The 26,309-nt window shown below is 36.5% G+C and overlaps 1 protein-coding gene across 1 annotated transcript in view; it reads left to right on the top strand.

The window, feature by feature from the left end:
* The first annotated feature begins 254 nt into the window (after positions 1-254).
* Positions 255-26,309, top strand: part of LOC142108176 (uncharacterized) — a 28,871-nt gene continuing 2,816 nt past the window's right edge. Inside the window, exons 1-5 of the mRNA XM_075191797.1 lie at positions 255-304; positions 2,824-2,931; positions 15,457-15,674; positions 19,058-19,172; positions 19,967-20,087. Of these exons, the coding sequence (XP_075047898.1) occupies positions 255-304; positions 2,824-2,931; positions 15,457-15,674; positions 19,058-19,172; positions 19,967-20,087 (612 nt within the window). The remainder of the gene's footprint in view (positions 305-2,823; positions 2,932-15,456; positions 15,675-19,057; positions 19,173-19,966; positions 20,088-26,309) is intronic.

Genomic DNA, 26,309 nt, shown 5'->3' with positions numbered 1-26,309 from the left:
TGATCTCCTGGGACTTTCACACACAACAGTCTCTTGAGTATACAGAGAATGCCGTGCAAAACAAAAACCAACCAGTGAGCATCAGTTTTTTTGGGGTGAAAGCTCCTTGTTAGTTAGAGCGATTAGACTAGAATGGCCAGACTTGTCAAGTGGACAGGAAGGCCACAGTAACTGAAATAATTAACAGTGGTATACAGAGGGGATGCTACCGAGAATTGGCAGGAGAGAAGGGGAGGCTACTGAGAATGGGGGGGATGGGTGAGCTGCAGAAAACGGGGGAGAGAAAGGATGCTACAGAAAACATGTGGGAAGAGAAGGGGATGCTACAGAAATAGGGGGGGAGAAAGGATGCTACAGAAAATATGGGGGGGATGCTACAGACAGCGGGGGGAGGGGGAGAAGGGGATGCTACAGATAACAATTGGGGAGAGAGGGGGATGCTACAGATAACAGGGGGGTGGGAGAAGGGGATGCTACAGAGAATGGGGGGGGGGGAATGGATGCTACCGATAACAGGGGGGGAAGGGGATGCTACAGATAACGGGGAGAGGAGAGAATGCTACAGTAAACAGGGGGAGGGGTAGAATGGATGCTTCAGAAAACAGGGGGGCTGGAAAAACTGGGGGAGATGTGACTGGAGCAAATGGTGGGGGAAAAGGGGGAGGTGGAGGGATCACACTAAGAAATCCCCCATGGGAGACTATGGAGTCTATAAATTAAAATAGTCCGATGACAAACCTTATGCATCGCTGCAAGTTGCAGTAATGCATAATGAAGCACCGCGTCACCATTCCAGGGCTACTCTAGGATAGTTGAGGAACCATTTATGTTTTTAGTATTTGCCCCTTATTTGTCTCTCCTCTGTTGCTATTTATATGTAATATTAATTTTACTTCTACAGAATACATTAACAAATGCAAATAAATATAGAATGGTCTAGATTATATATATAATTTGCATTACCTTTTTCTATACATTTGCATATGTTAGTATATTTAATATTACATCTAAAGAATACATTACCAGACAGCAACAGAGGAGAGCCAAGTAGTGGGCAAATACTAAAAAAATAAATGGTTGCTCAACTATTAAGCATTAAGCTGTTTATTTGTTAAAAGTTTGTGGGCAAGAGCGTATGTGAGAAAAAATCTGGTTGGCAAGGGGACACGTGAGAGAAAAACAGTTTGGCAGGAGAGCTTGTTTGGGAAAAGTAGGTGGTCGTGGGGGGGCGGGGGCATTTTAAAGAAAAGTGGTCAAAGAGCTGGCTAGGGTGCTTAGGGCAGCGGTGTATGTGAGAGATAAGCTGGTATTATGCGGGTAGCATATGTGACAAAATCTTATGGGCAAGGGTGACATATGTGAGAATAGCTAGTGAGCAGGTGGGCATGTGTGAGAAAAGTTGTTGGGCAGCCGGGGACATGTCAGTGTGTAACAGGTGAGTGATGTCAAGTTTTTTTTTGTTGTGAAATCTGACATTTGGAGCCTCCCCTCTAGATATCATTTGTTTGCCCCTGGTCAGCAGTGAAGCCTGGACAGCATTCTGCATCAGACATCAATATATCTGGACTGCAGCCTTGCCCGCCAGCCAGTAGGAGATAAGAGTTATTATTTTTATATTACAAATGTCAAGTGTGTTAAGGTCTGGGAAGTGAGATTTTTGGGGGGAGGAGGGGCGGTAAGCCTAAGCTTTGCCTAGGGCGCTGAGCAACCTTGCATCGGCCCTGTCTGTTTGGGTTTATTTGGAACAAGATTATTACTATTTATTATGTATGTATTAACCGTCTATGAATTAGCCATTGACAATGCTATGTTACTGCCCCATTAATAAGCGATAAATACTTTTGGACCTTCACTATTAACACCGTTTTAGGTATATGTATAATGTACTGTAACACTAGTAGCTCACATTAATCACACTGTTCATTACTAATATATTTACTCCAGATTATATACAAAGAAACTGCAATATTTTATCAAAATTAAAATCATTTTTTAGAAATCATTAATATATATATATATATATATATATATATATATATATATATATATATTTATAATAAACTATTTTTGTTATTTTTCAATCATATCTACATATTCAAGCATTTGGCCCAGGCAATCTTGTCTAACCCTTATTTCATGGTGGAGGTCACCCAGGTAAGCCTGGGTCATCTCCGTTCATCTGGAAGGAGAGATTATCTTGTCTGCAGCATCTGCGAATGAGAGAAAAAGAAAATATTAGTTCATAATAATCATTTATTTTCAATGAATAAACATTCCTTAAATACACACCTCATATGTGATTTTTGTTTTTTAGTTTGATTTTTTCCAATAACTGTAGCTGTAATGCCCACTTATTTCCAAGGTCATAATTTTAAGCTTTTTTTTAAAGAATGTATATTGATAAATAATGTATTATTGTACTACACACTCTACATATTGTGCATATTGTTTCTGTTATTTACCATACATAAAAATCTGAGCAACTTAAGGGTGGCCATAATATATTAGTCACACTGGTCCTATTATTGTAATAATTGTTATAGTCATTTGTTTGCTTATAATTTTTAACCTTAAAGTTACCAATAATAATTACATAGCTCTGTTTTTCCTTTTGGGAGAGGGTGGGGTGATTGTTAGGATAAAAATTACACAATTTTAAATACCATTTTCCAAAGTATCTAGGATTTGGGCCTATTTGACATACTCAAAATATAACGAATATTTTCATGCAAAACTGAAATGCTCATTTATGTCTTCTAATCTTCCTCAGCGAGCCAGGAGCTTGTGCTGTCTTCTCCTTCAGTTGTTTCACCTGTGTTGCAGTTGGGACAAAGTGCCCAAACGGCTCCAAGTTGGCTTTAAGGTGGTCGCCACATTGAAGCCATATCGCAGCTTTATAGAACCTGTAATTCAGGTCATTAGTAGTGACAGGTACGTCCATGCTCAGATACCTGTCCATGCTTTCAGTTAGGAGCAGCAGCTGTTGTCTGGTAAACTTTGCTGCCCGCATGCTTGCAAGTCACTGACATTTTTTAAAAATCAGTATGATGATTTGCAGCCTGGCATCACAAGTGTTCTCCTCGTCATATTGAGAACCTACAATAATATTCCTGAATGAGACTTAATTATGTAATAATTTACATATCTCATATGCAACTGTGTGGAAAGTTATCATCTGTTTATTAAATGGGGAGTTATGTCTCTGCAATATGCCCAATGAAAAGTATGAAACGTAAAAGATTTTGTATTATTTTTGGACAAACTATGATCCACAACCAGGAGAAATGTCTTCCCCCCCACATTAACTTATACACTGACCCTCTCTCTCAGTGAAACATGTTTATATACCATGTGTATGATATGGCAAATTGTCAGCTCTGGAGACTCAATCTGATTGAGGAATGATCATCTTATTCTGCTTTGCTACAGGCATACAGATTCTATGATTCATAAGTGTTCGTTCTCTGTCATTTTTAATCCTTTTGTTTTTATGACTGCACTGTAATTATTTTGTATGTCATTTATTATGTTTTTATTATATCCAAGTGCCCTATACCATTTCATATTAAGTCTAAAATTAATAAATTTGTCCTTGAACAAATCCATAAGCCTTTCTATGAAGAGAAGTATTACCTTGTTAATCTTTTGAGTACTTAACTGTGTTAACTTTTTGATTGTTGGTGTGTGACTTTTTAACCCTTTTGCTAACTAGCAGCATAGTGTGTGCCAGATTGTACATTTGTGTTACAGTATTTTGTGATAATATGGCCCTGATACAATAGGTGGTGGTAGATATTTGCTGAGTGAACTGTTTTGGGGGTGAATCATTGAGATCTCTAACCTGTGTGATAGGTGGGTGCAAGATTGGGTGCTGAAATGCTGTGTAATCCTTTACAGTAAACATCCACGTCACAGATGCTGGGAGTGCATTTGCAACACCAACAATTTAGTCAGAGGAATTGCTGTGCGGATAATGATCATAGGCTCCAGGTTTGCAGAGTTTCCATGATGACATGAGGTGGAAGCCTAAAACTGTGTATCACCTCTAAATCTGGCACCCCAAAGAGGCTGACGTGATATTTAGACATGCTCTCTATGCCATAATTGCTGCACCTTCTTCCGACGAAGGTAGCAATATCGTCTCAGGACAGCATAGTATGCCAGTTGAGAAGCAAGGTGCTGTATGTCAAAAAAGGAGAACCAAAAAATAATAAAAACATAAATATTAAATAAGGCTGACATTATAAAAGAATTACTTAATGTTAGCTAAAACCTTAAACAAAACAAAAAAGATAGGTATGTTAACACAAAAACACATATGATAGATTTGCAAAAGAAAAATTAGGTTTGAATGGCTTTTATAATCAGAGAAGAAAAATATAATACATACATTACTGGGATTCCTGGCACATTTTATTTCCAAAGCAAAAAAAGATCTGAAGGGGGGGGGGGGGGGGGGAAGGGGGATTATAATAAAGAATTTTCAAGATAGAGTAACATGTTTAAAGTACTAATTTTAAAAGTGTCAGTCGTGGCACACTAATCATACACAATCTCATGTGCCTATTATTATCATTGTTAATTCATTCATTTATACAGCATTACAGACTTTTAGTGCCAGACAATAGTACAAACAGAAAAAAGACATCATTCATGCAGTGAGCAATATTACAATTTACATGAAGCAATTACACATAAGCAATATCAATGAGTAGGAGTAAAAGCTGACACAAAGTGTATCAAAATACATAATAAGGCCATATGAGGAGGCTGGTAGGCATACATAAGACAATAGGTAGACAGGACCTTGCCTGTGAGAGGAGTGTCTATCCAAACATAACTGTAATGTAACTGTCCATGTCAGCAAAGTTTATTGACAATCTTTTTACTTAAGTGCATGCATTTGCATATATCGAGAGAGAGAGAGAGAGAGAAACTGGTACTACAGCCAGATGTATTTGAGATAAGAGTGCTAGATGGCTCTTTATTTGTCCTGCAGGCTGGTGATGATAGCTTAATTTATTACTTTACTGTGACTTTTGTGTTCCTACCCACCAAACATGGAATCCTAGCAACAGCACATTTGTACTATCTTGTTCATACCAGTGTATTTACTTATATAAACAGAAGGCAAAATGAACAGGCAGAAACTCCCTAGTAAAAATCATCCATCAATTGCTTTACGACATCTCAGGACTTTGACTCCCTACGGCTGACTTCTACTCTGTAACAAATGGTCCCACATGTAGCTCATGACACCTATTTTGACTTTGCTGGTATCAATGTACTGAATTACCTCTGGCACATAAGAGAAGATGAAAAGGCTTTTTTAAAGCTGAGTATATTTAAGAATGTATTTAAAATGACAGGAAGATCTATTGGAACAAGAATATCAGTCCCTCTGTTGACGATGAGCTGTTTAACTTGCCTGGCTGCCATCTGTGGCATTATAATGGTCATCCGGTTTTGTCTCTGCTGTGAAAGTTGAATACCTCTCAGATCTAAGTTCTACATTCTGTAAGACTTGCATTATTTCATACACCATTTGGTACATTCTGGTTTTTGAATTTCTATTGAATAATACTTTCTAAACCTTAGTAGGACTTATGATGGTGTGTGTCTTATCGTACAAATAATGTAAAATATGCAACATTAGCTGAGGCAGACATGGGTCTAAATGAAATGCACTGTATATACACAATGATAATTCCACTTGTTTTACTAGAGAACTATTTCACTGAATATAATGCTATTTTAAAAGAGAGTGAAGGTGAGACGGTCAGAAACACATGGAAACACATAAGTTCCTGTAACATGGAGCTTGTAATCTAATGTTTTATTTCTAATACCAGTGATCGAAGTGGAAATTTAGAATTGGCGGTATGGAAAATTGAAGGCTGGGTACACACTATACAAAATTTCTCCCAATGTGATATCCTTAATTATTTTGCTAACAATTAAAAAGATGAATAAAGTCCCAATCAGCATGCCAATACAGGTGTACACACTAATCACATTTTACACGATTTACCGTCAGATCTTTGCTCTTACCATTGGCTGACAAGATCGTGACTCTGCACACTTCATCTATGGACACTGCTGATTCATGAGTGTATACACATTGCAGAAATGGAATGACATAGTTCCATCGATAAACAACATTTTTAGTCCAGTTTAAAAATCAAATGAAACGATACAATGTGCTTTGGAATGATAATCGTTCATCGTTGCACCATACACACTAATGCGATATCGTGTCGAACGGTTGTTTATCGTTTGATTGGCCCAATAATCAGCTGAAAACACTGTAGCGTTTACCCAGCCTTAATCAATAGATTTTGATAGTTTTATAATCAAATGTAGTAGGAGAAGTGGCAGTATAGCAAAGCACCATATACCGGCCTACTTTAAGCACTACCTAATATACCAAGAGACAGGGCATTTTAATAAAGGAGCAAAATGAGCATTTGTCTACGACCACTAGGATGGGGTGGGGAGATTGAAATTTTAAGTGCAATGATAGCCAATCTCAAATATTAGCCCCTTTTAGTTTAACTATTGAATTTGTATCAAGGTGGGCAGCACGGTGGCGTAGTGGCTAGCACTTCTGCCTTACAGCACTGGGGTCATGAGTTAAATTCCCAATCATGGCCTTATCTGTGAGGAGTTTGTATATTCTCCCTATGTTTGCATGGGTTTCCTCCGGGTGCTCCGGTTTCCTCCCACACTCCAAAAACGTGCTGATAGGTTAATTGGCTGCTAACAAATTGACCCTAGTCTGTGTGTGTGTGTGTGTGTGTGTTAGGGAATATAGACTGTAAGCGGATTAGTGGCGCTATATAAATAAATGGTAGTAATAATAAAATAATAATAAGCCCCAATGAGGCAGGGACTGATGTGAGTGAGTTCTTTGTACAGCGCTGTGGAATTAGTGGCGCTATGTAAATAAATAGTGATGATGATGATGAAGGTGTAACCCTAGTCTTAGCCCAATATCTAATCCATTCTAAACTTTTCTGAACTTGATAAAATTGTCCAGACCACTGTCCCCATTGAATATTATGGGTACTGCGGTTAATGCGGTAATTTGCCTAATGCAGGAGATATCTCCGATAAATAAATTTATATTTTACTTAAAAATGCTTAACCCGTTTGGAAAAAATAGTTTTCGCATGGTTTAGGACATCATTAATAGACTCCTTAGAAAAAGCCAAGGTTATGTATATACTATGCTATATGTGATCAGCTTGGGCACCTGTAAAAAGATTTTATAATCCCTACTGTAAATGCCCTGTCAGGATACACATTCCAAATGATTAATGCACCATGAAAGTTCCTTCTTCTGTTTTTTTGTTCATGTAGATTCTAGGAAAGTGTCAATGTGTAAATGACACTTTGTTTAGGAAAGGAATCATTTATCACTATTTTATAGGTGTCCATGTTGCATTTACTGAGTAGTGAATACAGGTTTTAAAAAAGTTTATTTTATTTGTAGATTGTACATACAAATAATAGTATGAAAAAGTCATCCTACATCTCAGCTGTGCTATATAAAGCAAATATTATATGTTCAGGATTACTCTAAGCCTCTGGGCACAACTGCAGGTGAACAGTTGAACTAGCTGTTCGCTTAGTCAGTACTACCATTGGTAAAATTGCAGCGTCATGTCCTGGTAACTGCTACACAGACAGCAATAATATATACAGCAAGTGAAGCAGGGACCTGTGCAGAGAAGTGGAACTTTAAATACCTTATCGAAAGGGCTACAGCCAGCTTAGCCAATTATTTTTACATTGTTTCATGTAAATTGAAAACCAGAAATTATAATGGTGTGTGTTTTTTTTAAATAAAAATGCAGGAATAATTGTGAAATCATTGTAAAGTTTTGCTAACAGAATGATTCAGCACAGGGAATATTCACTGACTCTAATATGGAGTTTATTACCATATAGATCATTCTTTTCTTATCTCCCAAGGCTCTCCTACCCTTTTGTGGTAAACAGCAAAAAGTAACAAGCCCGTAACCAAGGTAACACAGTAGGCTGTGAATGTACCAATCAATAGTCTGTATTTTTATAATTTGGTAAACATGATACGGAGGGCCAGTGTTAAAATATTTCAAGTTAAGTACTTTTCCCATTCCTTACAAACTAATAATAAAACAATCAAGTTACAGGTACATACATACATACCTTCCACTACCGTCTTGTGAGATATCTTATTCTTAGTATATAGTATGATCAGTTAGAGCACACTTAGCCCTGACCAGGTAACTACCTGGTTAGCAGGGATAGTAGCGGCTTTATGGCATGGTAGCTATAGAGGGTCCATCTGGGTCTCTTAGCTTACATCATCATCATCAGCAGCTATTTATATAGCGCCACTAATTCCGCAGAGCTGTACAGAGACCACTGCTGTTCACTGACCCCAGTGTTCTGGTTTTGGTTTTGGTTTGAATCTGGATTAACTTCATGTTTTAGTTTGGAATTATTTTTACACAAATCCTGACAACATTTGTCTAGCCATTTGTAGCATTGTAAAGCCACAGTCAGTAGAGGTAGGGACCTTAACCATCTAGGAACCTCATCCATGTTACACCATTTTAAGCGAGTTCATGAAAAGCTTTTGTGAAAATCAGAAATTTATGTTAAAATATAACAACAAGCAGTCCAGCATCAGCTACCGCCATTCTCTCAGCTAGATCCCAGCACCTGCAATCTACACCCACAACACCTTAATCATCAATATCCTCACAAGTGTTTAGTTAGTCCTGCATCAAACTTTCTAAGGCCAGATGACATATATATATATATATATATATATATACATATATATATATACATATATATATACATATATATATATATATATATATATATATATATATAAGTTAACCCGTGCATGATACTCATGCATTCTAGTCAAATCAAGCTACTTAAGGTGTTAAAAAGGTTCTTGTTATGCATTTGGGCCTAGCCCAGGCCTCAACCACCAACCACTCCCCACTGTCACCCCCGGCAACCACCAACCACTCCCAACTGTCACTTCTCCTTCAAGAAATATATATATTTTTTTTAAAATCTTTATAAACACTTTTAACAATTAACAAATTAAATTAACAAATTAAAAACATCTTAGTATACCAAATTTCAGCCCTTTCTGATTTTTTTTTTCCACACACACTAAGAATTTAGTAGGTCAGTGTATAACTCCGCCCAGCAGGTGGCGCTGCAGCTTGGTTTTATATTTTCCACACACAGACAGACTAACACACGCCACTAGACATTTATATTATAGATATATATATATATATACATATATATATATATATATATAGATATATATATATATATATATATATATATATAGATAGATATAAATATACACACATATAGATAATATATATATATATATATATATATATACATACACACATATATATATATATATATATATATATATATATAAATATATATATATATATATACATATATAATAGTGTAGTTGAATAACAGATTTTAAAACAATATAAATAGCACATATTGAGTATATTTACTTTGTTAGCATTTTGTACTCTGAAAACCCATTTGTACTAAGGTCATAAATGTTCAGTATTTCTTATAGCCACAGAAATGCTTAATAACATTGGCATTATTGCCTGCACTGTACAAGACAGATGTCATTTCACTCTTTTATTGCACATTCATGTTGTTAGCTTCCGACTGCATGTTGAAACTGTGCTGAAGATAAGTCTATCCTAACAGCTGAGACTGAGCGGCCCAGCCTGCCCCTGCCTTTTACCCATCTAGGCCACCAGTAGCTGTGAGTTGTACTTGTTTACTGCATTGTACTGTAATACAATGTACTGTTTTGTTGTTTTACCCTGTGTATGGCGCTGCGGACCACTTGTGGCATCCTATAACTAAAGGTTAATAAATATGATAATTATGTATATGTGGTTAGCACTTCTGTCTCACAGCACTGGGGTCATGAGTTCGATTCCCGACCATGGCCTTAACTGTGTGGAGTTTTTATGTACTCCTCGTGATGCGTGTCTTTCCTCCGGGTGCTCTGATTTCCTCCAACACTCCAAACCATACTGGTAGGTTAATTGGATTGGCTGCTAACAAATTGACCTTAGTATGTGTGTGTGTTAGGGAATTTAGACTGTAAGCTCCATTGTGGCAGGGACTGATGTGAGTTCTCTGTATGGTGCTGCGGAATTAGTGGCGCTATATAAATAAAAAAATGATGATGATGTACAGTTAGTCTTCCAACGTGTTTTTAAGAACTACAAATAAAATGATTTTGAATCCAAGCAATGAAAAGAGCCACACCTGAGTCTGAGAGCCAAAAGATTTGTTACCTGCAGACAGAGCAATACAAGCAAGAGACATGTCACCTTGTACTGATCTGTTTTATAGGGAAAAATTATGCAATGTACAAAAATAAACATACCAAGGTTTATACATCATATTGAGTCGTTGATTAAAATTTAGCAAGTCTTATAAAATGAAATATTATTTTTGGCCTTCCCAACTCCCCTCCCTTTTTTACTTTTCTGTACCCCTTAAATTTTGAATAAAAACACTATTAAAGTTAAAAAATGAAATATTATATTAGCTATAAAAATAGCTAAATATGTGCATTTTGCCTGGAATTATTGGCTTACTGTACGACATTAGCAATGAGCAGTACAGGGGTAATCTGTTTACATAGTTTACACAAATTGGAAACCCTGTGTGGCCTGCTCCACCTTTTGCTAATTACATGTTGGGAGGAGCAAGCAGTGAAGGGATCATGCTGGTTGTTTCTTAGCCAGGGACTAAAAAGAAGATTACCTTAAAGCTGTACTGCATGTATAAGTATGCTATGGAGAAAAGCAAAATATTTTTATTATTATCAACTGGACTTCAATATCCCTTCATTCCTAGCCATAATATGATCATGGCTTAGATCTTACAAATTTGAATAACTACAGAGAAACTTTTATCTCTAGCTATTTGCATTGATTAGAAATCAACACTGTGAGTGCCTGAGGGAATTTCACATCCAGATTTAGCCTCCAGGAAAATGTTCTGGAGAAACAATGTGAGGTAAGCATTTACTTTGAACTTTGACCTAAGGCGGTAAATAATAATGTGCTCATTAGACATGTTTTTTCAGATACAATTATAATAATGTCCTGTGTGTTACTATGTATGGTGCTTTTCCTATAATAAGCATATAGGCACTTTGGGACAAATGTAAAAGAAAAAGGTTTTGGTTTTTTTGTTTAGCATGTTCATATTTGTCCTGACTGTAAGATGATTGTCTGGTACTACTGAATCTGTGGGTCCCTATAAATAAATGATGATAATGGTGACTAGAATTTGCACAGTGTGTATTTGTTTGCATATGGGAGGAACTTATAAATTGAGAGAGCATACACTACTTTCCAGCCATAAATATGATTGTAATTTTATATATGCTTTACTTTAGTTTGCTTATTGTATTTATTTTTAGATATATCTTTGGTAGAAAATAAAATACATGAAGCATCTCACACAGTCTCCCTCTTTCACTGTTTGACTGGATTTAGAACTGTTAATTGTGTTACTTCATAAGTATATAAATAACCTCAACTGTCTGCTTTGCTGTTTCCAAATGTATTTTCTGGATAACAGATTACAGAACCTCTCTGGGCACAATCCTAATTTCACGAAGTATATTTTATCTGTTAGAACACAGCGAGGCAATGTACAGTAACATTTTGAGCTGCTCAGAAATCTTGTCTTTTTTTTTTTTTTTTTTTTTTTAAATTGTGGGAATCTATAGATTTGGATGTCAATTGCTACATTGGAAATGTCAATTTCCAATTAGGAGAGCTTTCAGTGCTGCACACAGATAGAGGGCTGAGTAGAGCCTAGAAAGCGACCAGGAAGAAGCAGGGAATGATTTGGTATTGATGTTTGCTGAGACAAAATTACTCTGTTAAGCGGGTGGATAAAAACAATTAACTTTTCTGCCAAATAAACTGTGGTGTGCTCTCATGCTAATACTAATTGTTTCAGAGTTTTGCTAGAACAGTGTGTTAAGAGCCACGCTTTCTGATGGAGTTTTGCAATGACCTGTAAATATAGCCTTGGGCTTTTAAGATTTTCATTTTCACACATGACTGCACTAGCAAGAAGCTGCTACACCACTTTTGTTGCTTTTCATTACATACTCCTCCAGTTCAGGTGTCTTGGTTGCTTTTCCTTTCCTGTTTCTGTGTCAACCTGATTACATGTTTCATTGCCAATGCTCCAGTAGGTTAGCGTTATGGGGCTTGATATTTGGGATATCTAATAATCAATGGTCCCTGCAGCACTGGAGTGGCTGCTACATGCTATTATTGATGTATTTGCCCTGGGGAGAAGGGAATGGAAATAATATTGTTTTTTTTACTTACCTTATATGATGAAATAAAGTTTACAGTGAATAGCATGAATGATTTCAGGTCATTTAGTTTTTGACTACATGTTTAATGTCTTGCTGTGTTTTGCATAAATGGAAATACAGAATGCTATGAAATGTTATTTAGTGCGCTGTAAGGCTAAGTACACACAGGCGGATTTAATCCATCCATGCTCCTTTTCATTATATTTGCTAACTACCTAATTTCCATGGACAGTGTTATATCTGTAACATTGCGCAAACATACAGTATAATGCCACTTGTTTTGTTCATACAATGCAGTTCTAATTTCTATGCATATTCTTCTGGCTTTATGCGTTAATAGTTATTGAATATAAGACTTGTAAATAAGCTTATATAACCAATATCATATGATGGGTGTTGTACTGCACCAAGGTCAGTGACTTGCATGCATCTGTCCAGCAGCACAATGTCTATATGTTCCCAAATGTTTACAGTATTTGACTTCGCAGTTCCAGGTACATGCATCATGTTGGCAGACATGGCACAGTAAGCAGGGCATACATTATGGCAGGGTGAGAGAAATGTTACCCTGGGATGTCTTGACCTAAATTAGGCTGCTCTATACTGTGCATGGTTTATATCTTGTTCTCATAAGCTCTTGAATCTTTTACATGTAAAATTGTGTATGCTATTATTAGCTTATTCATAGAAGGCAATTTGAATATTAATCATAGTTTTCAGTTCTTGTCTGTATGATGCTACATGTACATTGTAGCACTAAATGTTTATTAAATATAGTTTTCACACAACATAGACTTTTCATTACCCACGTTGAATGGAAAAATTAAATCAATGTGTGTATGCCTTCTTGAAGGCTAGAAAAAAATCTGTTTTCAGTGTGCATGTCAGTGTAATCCATTCCACCAATCAAATTTGACAACATTTAAGTTCAGAATAAGTTTAGTAGTAACAAATACAAAGCATACAAATACATTTCTGACCTTTTTCAGTACAATTTAGCATTTTCAGTAAAGATTTATTAAAGATGCAGTGATCTACTAACTGTGTATAGAAAGTATAAATACATTGCACTTTTATGCAATACATTGTATTAAGTCACCCTTATCTTTGTTAAACTAAAAATGTAAGCTCTAAACCTAAATATGATTAAAATACACATGTGTGTATGGTATTTAGATTGTAATTTGTTTAGTCCAGGGGGTAAATGTATCAATATGCGGGTTCTTCCAACACCCGCGTGTTCAGCCTCTTCCGCGATTAAATTTCAAGCGGCGCTGCATTGTAAAGGGTTAACTTCCCTTTACAATGCAGCGCCGCTTGAAATTTAATCGCGGAAGAGGCTGAACACGCGGGTGTTGAAGAACCCACATATTGATACATTTACCCCCAGGACTCTATTTAGTCTTGTGTCTTTTGCCATAGTTATGTACATTTGTGCCCCTTGTCCATGGGCAAGAGAGGCAGGGGATTGCAGCTGCATGGAATTCCCCCTTTAAAACACATTCTGTCTAATCTATGAAGACTACTGTTTTGTCACCGTAGAAGACCTTGCAGGACAATATGATTTATAGACATAATGTAATGCTTGCTCAATAGTTGGTGCCCAACTGACCGCTCAGGATCCATATGCGGCTCTCCAGTAGTTCAAATTTTGTCCGGGGCCTCAGGTTTTTAATATGGGGGCAAGGATGGCAGTGGTAGGTCATACAGTAGCGGTGTTCCCTATAACTGTCCTACTTTTGTTCAATTTTAAGTGTGGTTTACTCTTAATAATGCACTGTAAATAAAGGCCTTATTTGAAAATTGAAAAAACATATTTTATGGCCCCCAAACTCTAAACTAAAGTTTAGAGTTAAAAACTTTGATTCTGTAATTCACCATTTAACTCTAATGGTGTAAAATGTGTTATTTTGTAATGTAAAATGGCTCCAAATTTACTAATGCTGCTGGCACTCTCCGTTTTGAGTCCATTTAATGCCTTGTAGAAAGTAAATATGTATGTGCTTGAGAGCTGGGTCCACTTGGTGTGTTTGATAATGTCCAGTCTTGTTGTGTTTGTTCCCAATTGTAAAGCGCTGTTAATATGCAATTAAATGTTGTTACTAATATTAAAAGTAAAATAATAAATATACTGGAGACTATGACTGTTTATCATATGCAAGATTCAGTATCTTTCCCCTAGACTCAAGCTTAGTCTGTAACACTCTTCATTACAGTTTTTAACAGCCTTCCAGTTTGTTGATTTAGGGGGTCATGACACTAACACTGACACTTTGTTGTTTCTCTTTGTTTATCAGGTTTACTATAATAACATTGACTCTGTGGGCTTTTCACTTTGAGAGTGGTAAGACATACTCATTGCATTGTAATTTCATGCTTGCCAACCGTCCCTGATTTTCATGGATAATCCAAAAGAAATGTTCATGAATATTTTTGAGCCTGACAATGTCCCTGGATTTTAATAATGATTGATTACCCAGTATTGCATCCCTTGTTTATGATAGCTAAACACGGTTCCCATTCACTATTTTTATCCCATATGCGGGAAACCGTGGGCTGGTCCTAGTCATGTAGAATCAGGTGGCAACTGAAATGGTGCCCTTCTTTCACTATATGCTAACTACCCTAAACAGCTGTATACAAGTTATGTACACTATAAAAGGCAAATATTGTCATTTTATTCAATAATAGATAGGACAACAAAATAGAATCCACTCGCTGCTGCAGCAATAACCTTTTCATTTTTAAACTCCTTCCCTACATTAGACTGCTTACAACAATCTGCTGTCTTGGTTTAGTTTATATTAGTCATACATATGCGTACAACAGAGGTGAAACTGGCGATCTGTGGTCCTCGGTGCTGGGAGGCAGGGAGGAGGGAACCAGGGCCCCCGACCCTCTGCATCTGCCATACAGCGGGTCCCATTGTCTCCATAATTACCTGCCGCACCAATGATAGTTCAGCCAAAGGTGTACAAGCTTAATTTTTTTGTTTTTTAAAAGCTGACGAGTTTCTCTGTTTGGGTTTCTAGGTATCTTCTAATAAAGTCTAAAGTAAAGTCTAATCTTTCAGTTTTAGGAAATACAAATTCTGAAGCCTTTAACAGAGACGGCTTAAACACACCTTCCAACACCCAGCTGATAAATGGTAGCAGGGCCATGGACACAGTTCTAAGAACAAACAGGAGCACTGAAGTCAGAAGGCAACAAAATACTGCAGCACTTATTCCTTTCACTGGTCTCACCGACAGTGAGTATCCTACTTCTATTATATGCTTTTACATTACTATTGTTGATTCTTAGAGAAAAATAAATTAAATATAATGAATATGTGTGGTGGATAGTGGACGCAGTTACTACACACTTGCCTACTTCTTAAATCTGTACTCCTGAAGATCGGAGTACAGAACGTGTGACAGAGGGTAGGAGGGGGCATGGCAATGTAATTACGTCACTATAGCCCCGCCCCTACCATAAAATGCAGAAATTCAAGCTATTGAACGGCAGGGGGTGGGGCTTAATGATGCCATTAAGCCCTGCCCCCACTATTTAATCCCATGAATTTCTGCATTTTACAGGGTCTCGGAGGTTTGCCTACTCGTCCCGGAGGGCTCCCCGAAATTCGGGAGCCTCCAGGAAATTCTGGGAGATTAGGCAAGTATGAGCTACTACCTTCTTCACAAAAAGCTATATAATTAGGGTTATTTTCTTCTGGGCTGTTAAATATATAGGAATAGTAAACAATTCAGCATGATATAGTGGTAATAAATATATTTCATGTTACAGAGGGCTCTTTCCCACAGAAACACATTTTATTTATATGGTTAGGACATGGATGATCATTATGTTAAGTATCAAAATGGCTATAACAAGTTGCCATAAGAAAATATCCATTTGTAATATTCACCAGTCTGGCTTGAGATAAAGAGATAAATATAGATCATCATCATCATCATCAACATTTATTTATATAGCCCCAGCAAATTCCGTAGCGCTTTACAATTGGGATCAAACATTGATAAGACAATACTGGGTACTACATACAGAGAGGTAAGAGAACCCTGCCCGCAAACTTACAATCTATAGGACAATGGGAGTTTGAAACACAAGGGCATGTGCTACATCATATTGCACAATGGACCGGCTAGACTGAAAAGGTAAAAGTATTGCATGTGCTGTGTGTGTGGCAATGTTGGTCAGAGGGTTGTTGTCTTGCCTTAGCAGTGTAGAGGATGGTAATAGGGTAATCTAGAGAAATTAAGATGATGGTTGAGGAATATCATAACCTATATGTATGTCTGGATAAAAATTTGTGTGTGTATGTATGTATATATATATATATATATATTGCATGAACACCTGACTTCTAACCTGCAATTTAATTGTTTTATATAGTAACCTTTTTCATGGCTCTGAATAAGTATCTTCATCATTGTATATTTGTTGTCTGTAACAGGGTCCTCTTAAAGTACAACACTGCAAAAAATCAATATTATAATAATAGTAATTTATCAACAAAATGTGATTTATTTTAAAATCTACACCAGGATTACTCTACTTACGGACTATTAAGTGTCTTAACTTTTTAATATGATCTAGCTCAAAAACATGTATTGATAACACGCGTTCCAATGAATAACTAGACATCACTCTGCTATACCCACCGTACAGCACTGCAGAATACACTTGAACTTCATAAAGAAAATATAATAATTATGATAATTCCAAATAGCTAACCCAAATATGTATCACAGACCATTGAGCTTGATATGAACCAGTGATTACACAGTGGTTAGCATTGCAGCCTTAAGACACTGCTGGCCAGAGGTTAATTTGCAGCAGCAGTGACCATCATTATGAGCAGCATTTATTTCTATAGCGCCACCAATTCTGCAGCGCTGTGCAGAGAATATTTGTCACTCACATCAGTCTCTGCCCAAATGTTTATATTCCCTAACACACACACACACAAACACACACACGTTAATTTTTGTTAGCAGCCACTTAACCTACCAGTATGTTTTTGGAGTGTGGGAGGAAACCGTAGCACTGGAGGAAACCCATGCAAAAACAGGGAGAACATACAAACTCCACACAGATAAGGCCATGTTCGGGAATTAAACTCATGACCTCAGTGCTGTGAGGCAGAAGTGCTATCCCATAGTGCATAGTCTTTCTATGTTCTGCCCTTATTCACATGAGTCAAGCTGGGTACACACTACAGTGTTTTCAGACAATTATTGGGCAAATTATACGATAAACAACTGTTAGGCCGGTATCACATTAGTGTGTGTGCTGCAACAATGACGGATTATTGTTCCAAAGCACATTGTATAGTTTCATTTGAATTTTTAACCGGACTAAAAATGTTGTTCCATTATTGAACAATGTCGTTCCAATTCTGCAGTGTGCGTGCACTCATGACCTGCAGTGTCCGTAGATCTCAATGGAGTGTGCAGAGTCCCGATCTTTTCAGCCAATGGTTATGACAGGTGAAGAGCACAAATCTAAAGGTAAATCATGTAAAATGTGCTTAGTGTGTACACCTGAATCAGCGTGCATATTGGGATTTTTTTTAAGCATTGGTAAAATCTTTAAGGATATTGCACCGGGAGAAATTTAATGTAGTGTATATCCAGCCTTACTCCAGGTGCTCTTGATTCCTCACACAGTCCAAACCCATACTGATAATGCTCTCTGACTTCATTGTGTGTGTGTGTTTGTGTGTGTGTGTGTGTGTGTGTGTGTGTGCGCGCGCAGTGGTGCACACAGGGGGGGGGGGGGGTTTTCTGGGTCTCCAGAAACCCCTCCCCTCCGCTAACAAAGTGCTCCTACATACGGTACTATACAGCAGCCGCGGCGTTGTCAAAGTAGCGTCTGCAGCGGTGCTGTATTGTATATGCTGTATTGGAATGCGAGCGCCCAGTGGGCCACTTTTGGTAAGCAGAACTGCCGCTGCACAGTGCTGCCGAAATGGGTCGCTGGGTTTTATGTTTTTGTTTTTTTGGTGGGGGGGAACAATCCTGCGTGCCACCCTGGTGTGCGCACGCGCCTTTGATAGGGAAATTTATTTGTATGCTCCACTGACACAGGAATTGATGTGAATTAACAAACTTTCTTTGAATGTACAACTCTGCAGGCTATGTTGCTGCTATACTAATACATTCTAATAATAACATTCTCATCTCAAGGAAAATAATATGTCTTATGTAATAGATTCCATCAGTTATGGCAAATGTGCTCTGTGCTTTAATCAGTAATGTCAGGCACATTAATCCTTCTCTTCTGGAGTTTAATGACTATAAAATCCTCTCCTCTTTATGACATGCACGGCTCCACATAACCTCTCATAAATCGTTATGAAAGAGTAACAGAAATACTTATAGGTCCATGTATAACCCCCCAGGCTAGAATACTAGTGTGTCCACAAGAGGAGCACTAATCTCTAGTAGTTGTCCTTTAATCCTTGTACAAACAAAACTGTCTTAACTGAACAAACATTCAGCTAATTTTATTGCTTTACAAGACAATAAATGTAAACCTTTTAAAGATTCTTTGGTGACTAGAGACAAAATAAGATCTATGGGCAGAGATGCTAAGTGTGTCTGGGTAACAATTTCCTTTCTCTTTAAGGCAGTAAACTCAGCAGAAATTGCTGTAAGAACGGAGGAACCTGTGTTTTAGGAAGCTTTTGTGCCTGCCCAAAGCATTTTATTGGACGACACTGTGAATATGATGAAAGGAAAAAGTAAGAAACATTGAGAATGGAAGGTTTTGTGTTCATTAAGATAAATAATTTAAAAAAGAAAACCATTTAAATAGTCATTTATGACCCCTGGTAGTAAATGACTTGGTCATTTCATTGGTATAATTGGGTTTCTTCCTACCACAATGTTTAAAAAGCTTGTCTTTCTTTTTAGTTCACTGGCTTGAACATGACCTCCCACCCACCACTTGCACAAAATACATTGCTTTAGCATTTGAATATATTCTGTGCATTTTTGCAGTGCTATTATATCATCTGGCAGATATGTTTAGTTTCATTGCCCCTGAATAGAACACCATGTTGCTCTCTGGATACAGTGCAGAATGGACAGCAGAACTAGATCATATCCTGGGGAAATAAAATAAATTAACTATATAAAAAGAGCAGACGATAGCCAGACAGATAAAGCAATGTACCTAGTAAAGGGTCAAAAAGCATATGTACAAGGCTATAAATTAGAGCTTTCTGAAAGTGGAAAAAACCATTAATGCTTCTTGTTTAATTCTCTTTTGTGCCACTTTTGTGTTTAGTCAGTGGTCCAGTATATGGTGGTATGCCATACTGCCCCCTGTCATACTGCTTTGATTGTAAAACTATTCAGTAACCTTCACTAAGTCTCTACAGTGTGTTTGTTTTGTTACATAAAGTATTGCCAATAAAGCTTAAAAGTGCATTGTGTAATATCCTACTCAATGTGGCCATTTCATCTGAATAAAAACAATATTTTTGAAAATATTTTAATATTGCTGTAACAAAACAGTTTTTTTTGCACTTAGAAATTGTGCCTCCAAAATCAGACATGGAGACTGGGTGCAACGCGGCTGCAAACTATGTCGCTGCACGTATGGCATTCTTCACTGCTTGGCAGAATCAATGCAAACTAATTGTGGTAAGCTAGTTCTACTTTACTTTTGGAAAAAATTGTTTGAATGTAGAATTGATTTATTAACTTGCAAACAGACGATGGGGTATATTTACTAATCTGGGGGTTTGAAAAAGTGAAGATGCTGGCTATAGCAACCAATCAGATTCTAGCTGTCATTTTGTAGAATGTACTAAATAAATGAAAGCTAGAATCTGACTGGTTGCTATAGGCAACATCTCAACTTTTTCAAACCCGTAATTTAGCAAATATACCCCAGTGTGTCTAGTTTAAATGAAAATTACTATATAAGTTTTTCATAGTTGTAAAATGAGTGTCTCGGGTTTCATACTCACAGGGTTACATTACATGTGTTTTCTAGCATATTTAATGGTAGTGCAATAAATGTAAGTGGGGCTGACAAAGAGGGGACATTTTTCCAACGTCAGGATACCCACTCACATTTTTGCTTGCGTTTTCAGTTTGATGTGTTTATAATGCATCACTGTTTTCCAAATATATTTGCTTTAATGTGCTTCTTTGTTTGCATTTTAATCACAAATTAAATGCCATTTGGTACTTGGCCTAAGCCGAGTAACTTTATTTTATCTACAAATGGATTCTCTGGTCACAAACCTGTTTATGTTATATCTATATTTTGTCAATCTTTTTTCCCATTGGTCAGTTGAGGCCACAGTAGCCAATGAAACACTAGGTATCAAGGGTAGCAATCTGCCATAGTAATATTTGGGTGAGGGCCATCTTGGCATGCTTTGGTCTCCATTCATGCTCAGAAGAGCAGAGTGGGGGCATTGGCAGGATGCACGAGCATCACCATGCTCCCCTTACCTCCTGGTCCCATAGCGGACAGCAACCCTGCAGTAGTTGTTGTTTCCCCACTGCTATGTATGACTCAACCAGAACCTGGCCTTAAAAACAATTTTAAGGCCAGCATGCTAAAATAGAAAATGAAAATGGAGGCATTATCCCTCGAATATTACATGCAAACTTAAAAACCTGTTTAAAAATAAATTAAAGTTTAAATAATGTATATTTTGATGTTTGGAATTTACTAAAGCCAATTATGGTTGTAGTCCATGTCTATGTAGTCTTGTGTCAAACCAATCGAAATCAATATTGAGGTTAGCGCAAATCATCTAGTTCATGTGTTATGACCCCTAAGTGCAGCTACAGGGTGGAAATATCCCAAATCTCCATAACTTCAAAAGTATTAGTAAACCCACAGTGCTCAATTTTGGATAAATGATTAGATTGCTACCATATAACCAATATAGATAATCTGTACCACTTCTATATATCATAAATAGATAATAATATTCAATAATATAGCCATAGATACTCACCAATGTTAATCATGTCCCTTTAGCCCTCCACTTTAGTGATCATATATGTTTGACCACACTGTAATATAGTCAAACCGAGTCTCTTAGTTCAGAATGTTGTATGTTGCTCCATTCCTGATGATCATGGATCTGCACCTCGGTCATATGTTCTATTAAGGCATTGGGCTCCCAATGTATTGGATCACAAAGATAATTAATTGTGATAAAACCGATAATTTATTAAAATAAAAAGGTATCGGTTACTTACATAAAAGTATAGCTCAATGTATAGAACCCCACTGAGGAGACAAGAAATCCATCGTAGTCCACCTATGTGTAATACCGCTTTCATACTGCCGTCCCGGCAATATCCCGGGTTTTTCAAGCCGGGTTTTTGCCGGGGCTCGGAGCGTCCCAGCTCAGAAACACCATTCATACTGCACCTCGGACCCAGGAATTTATTCATACATTCATACTGCACAAGTCTGTGCCCTGGCAATTTGTGGGAGTCATCACCAGAGCAGTTTTAAATCCTGGCAGAAAAACCTGAACTTTACTTCCTTTCACACAACTAGTATTTCCCAGACTTTGTACCTCTGTAATGTGGGATATCAGCTACACCAGACACCCAAATAAATACACAGCACTGCACTTTAATCAGGACAAGTAACCTTTAAAGGGAAATATACTCTATCGATTAGCATGATTTATATATATAAAAAAGTACAATAGTGATGGTATGCCTTCTCTATATATCTCCAATCATGTATACCCAATGGTATATTTATGTATGTAATAGCCATTAATAAAATTTCTGTAAACTGCCCTTCTTTTCATATACATTCTTTGTATTCTCCTGCTTTAAATCCACCAGAGACAGGCAGACAGCCAATCATCTTGTTTTCTGTGCAACCCGGGTTGAAAAACCCGGGTTGCACCATTCATAGTGCAGGAAACCCGGGTCCGACCCGGGAATTACCCCTCGATAAATCCCTGGTTGAAGACCCGGGTTTTTAGACCCGGGATTTTTGACTTGTACCATTCATACTGCACCAAGACCCGGGTCGTTTGAGCTCGCCCCGGGAAAAACCCGGGATTTTGGTGCAGTATGAATGGGGTATAAGTGGCTATCATTGTTTCTTTTTGGTGAATATAATATAAAGTGATTTGGTTTTTCTATTATCATTTTATGTGTAGCATTGTTACATTTGTGAACACCGGTAAGTGAGATCTAGATGACCCAGGTGCAGATCCATGATTATCAGGAACAGAGCAACATTCTGAACTGAGAGACTTGGTTTGACTCTATTACAGTGTGGTCATACATCTATAATTGCTAAAGTGGAGGGCTAAAAGGACATGATTAACATTGGTGAATATCTCTGCCTATGATATTGAAAATTTTTATCTGTTTATCAAAATGTGTAGCAAAAAATATTTTTTATTATTATTGCCTTACAGTGTTAGCCAGAAAAATCAATGTGATGTTAAATATTTTCATGTCAAAAAAGACAAAAGTATTATAGGCGTGATACCTCTTAGTCATTCATTTTTAAACTTACCTGATGAAGGGGCCTCTGTGCTCTGAAAGCTAGCAAATCTAATAATCATTTTTTTGGGTTAGCCAATAAAGTTATCACGCCTATAATACTTTTTGTCTTTTTTTGACACGAAAGTATTTAACATCACATTGATTTATCTGTTTATGATATATAGAAGTGGTACAGACTATCTATATTGGTTATATGGTTGCAATCTTATCATTTATCTCAAATTGAGCACTGTGAGGTTAACTAGTACTATTGTGTCAAAGCAATAGTTTACTTTGTAGTGTTACTATATTAACTACAGCCAGTGGTCGAAGTGGGGTGTATACCGTGGTATGCCAAACCACCACTTCCACTGCCTTCATTGTAAAACTATCAAATTCCATTCACTTACATTCCCATTACATTTTCCATACCGCCACTTCCAAATTTCCACTTCAACCACTGACTACAGCTGTAAAAACTGAAAACAAATTACAAATATAATTAGTAAAATTACATGGCAGCCTGTGCCTAAAAAAAACAAAAAAACATTAACGTGAAATATTTTATTTCAGCTTGTTGCACTGGTAGTGACGAAGTATTAAATAATCTTCCCTAATTACGAATTCATTAATTGATTTATTTATGCAATTATCAGCCAACATATGGCTGTTTTGTCTTTTTGTGTTTTTAAATGTAAAAATTAAATTGTGAATTAGAGGATGTTTAGTTTCAAATATTCTTTTACATTGCTCTCTGCCTCTTGAAGATACTCTTATAATTATAAAAACTGTAATTAAAATCATTACAACTTAATATTGTATCAATAGAATTAGGTTGTTCACATAAACTGGAATTTCTTTATTTGGCCAACCTCCAAAGTTCACCTTGGGGATAGTTTGTCCACACTTGTGGATGACTAAATTATGACAGACGCTCAACAACCACCAGCGAGCTGTTAAAGCTATCTAACTATGCTTGATTTTTTTTTTTTTTTTTAAAGTGCTTCAGTATAACTATAAATAAATTGAGTCTTGTAATACTCACTCTAGATTAAGTCAAAATACAAGAATGTTGGAGATAATCAGCATTCATTGCAAAAATAGCACAGTTGGCATGACATTTATGTACCTGCTTATCTATGTATTTTTACAATCACTGATTGGAGACAATATTGTTGTAAAAATTTTATTTTGTAACAAATATATGTTAACTAACATTGATGGGTCGTTTTTTTTTTTTTACACTTTTTGCAGATCCTACAAATGGTGACAGTTGGATAGAATTATATTCACATGGAGCAATATTACATCCAGTGACATATATTATATTTTCTATTACATTAATTGTCATTTTTTTTGTATTTTGCCAATGATGTAGCAAATAATTTGGTTTATATACCCCAAACTGAATGTAAATAAGATATTGCATATGTCCTTCCTATGGAAGAATTACATTTATTAAATACATATTTATTAACATATTTAATTTAATATAACAATGTGTGGAATATTCTGTATTGCACTACTGAATAAAGTTGGAAATGGTCATAAACATATTCAAATTATGTTGTTTTGTGAGTTTTTAATGTATGTCCTAAATAATACTATTATACTAAAATATACAAATCAGACAAATAAACTAAAAGAAAACAATAAACACACATGCTTTGTCTTTAATCTACCACAATAGCTATTGATATATTGTTTTGTGTTTTAAATTAGGATGTTATCTTTGACAAAATGAAGGAGTATGATGTTACACCTCAGAAAACAACTGTATTTTTCACAAGTGAACAGAGCCGCTTGACGAAAAACAGTAACACCAGGTTTCCTGACCTTTGTGTGAACTGGACGTTTCCAAGCCATTAAAGTTCATGAGTCCCTTTGTCACCAGTGTGAAATGTGTAAACCTTACTGGTGTGTAACTGAAAACCAGCTTACATTTGAAGTTACAAATATAAATATATAGGTTTTGCACTAGAACACATGATATATTTAGTGATATTAACATCTAATATCCTTATATTGCAATCTAGGTGAGTAGTATAGATATTAAAAATGTTATTGTTTATAACACATTTGTTTAAAATGTATACTTGCACTTTTTCTTTTTGGTTTAACTATACATTTCAATAAGAGAAAACATTCTGTCACACAGCTGTGTTTTGTGAGAGGAGTATGTTTCTCTGGCAGTGTTTGTGCATAGGGGTGGGCCTCGAAAGGTTTGGGTGCAGCATAGATATTTCTATTTGTTACAACCACCCAATGGTGTACCGTGGGTAGTGCAGTTTCTGACTACAATATCTAAGATGTAGCAGCAAAATATGAAGCAAAGAAACAGCAGGTACAGTGTGTATATGTATGTATATGTGTGTGTGTGTGTATATATATATATATATATATATATATATATATATATATATATATATATATATATATATTACCATGCAGCTGGTACCATGTATAATATGGGATATACCTAGCACAGGCTTATTGCCACGCAGTTGATACCATATAAAGTATGGGATATACCAAACGCAGGCTTATTTTGTCTAAGTTAAATAATTGGATGAAGTCATTCTAAATTTGTGAATCGTTAACTTTTAATACAGTTTGTAACTCACATTGTTTTATTATTAGTACTTAACGACTTTTTATACAAAGGTGAACCTACATTAATGATATTTATGGTTCCAGTCATAAGAAAATGTATTGTGTTTGGTCTTAAATTAATCCACATTTCACCAGCAGGAATCCAGAATCTTCTGCTAAGCGATCATATATTGCGATCGCTAGTTATGACTAGTATAAGATTAATACTCTGTTATTGGGTTAGTTTATACAAGATTTTCAGCGGTATCCTGTGACAATACACTTACACAGCTGTTGGAGTGAGGTGCCCTCACCTTTGGGAAAGCATCGTTTCAACTGACCTAGGACCTGCATCATACTGGACTATCTTAAACCCTGAACCAATGAAGAACTATCTTAGTGTAATCTTTGTGTACATTGTGACATCATTACTGTTTTATTCAAACAGGCTACTGATACAGTAACAATCTTTTTTTTGACAACACAGACTTCGGGATTGATGAGCTGTTATGGATCCAGTGTGCAAGTGTATGTATCTGTTATACTTTGCTATTAAATCTCTTTGTGTTTTAGAACCACGCTAATTGCATCGGACAATCATTATTGGTAACTACCATTTTTTCTCTGATTTCTTGGTACATGTCCACTTCAATATCTTTGGAAAAAAATCTTGTAAACTGTATTTGCTTTCACATTTTTGGTTTCTGTATGCTCAAGTAAATACACATTGTAGAAACAGTAAACACCTACTACCACCTTTGGTCCACCTCCCTTTTATTTTCTTATATACT

The sequence above is a fragment of the Mixophyes fleayi genome, chromosome 1 (genome assembly GCF_038048845.1).
Source record: "Mixophyes fleayi isolate aMixFle1 chromosome 1, aMixFle1.hap1, whole genome shotgun sequence".
Classification (NCBI taxonomy): domain Eukaryota; kingdom Metazoa; phylum Chordata; class Amphibia; order Anura; family Limnodynastidae; genus Mixophyes; species Mixophyes fleayi.
This window is presented reverse-complemented; position numbering and strand designations above follow the sequence as displayed.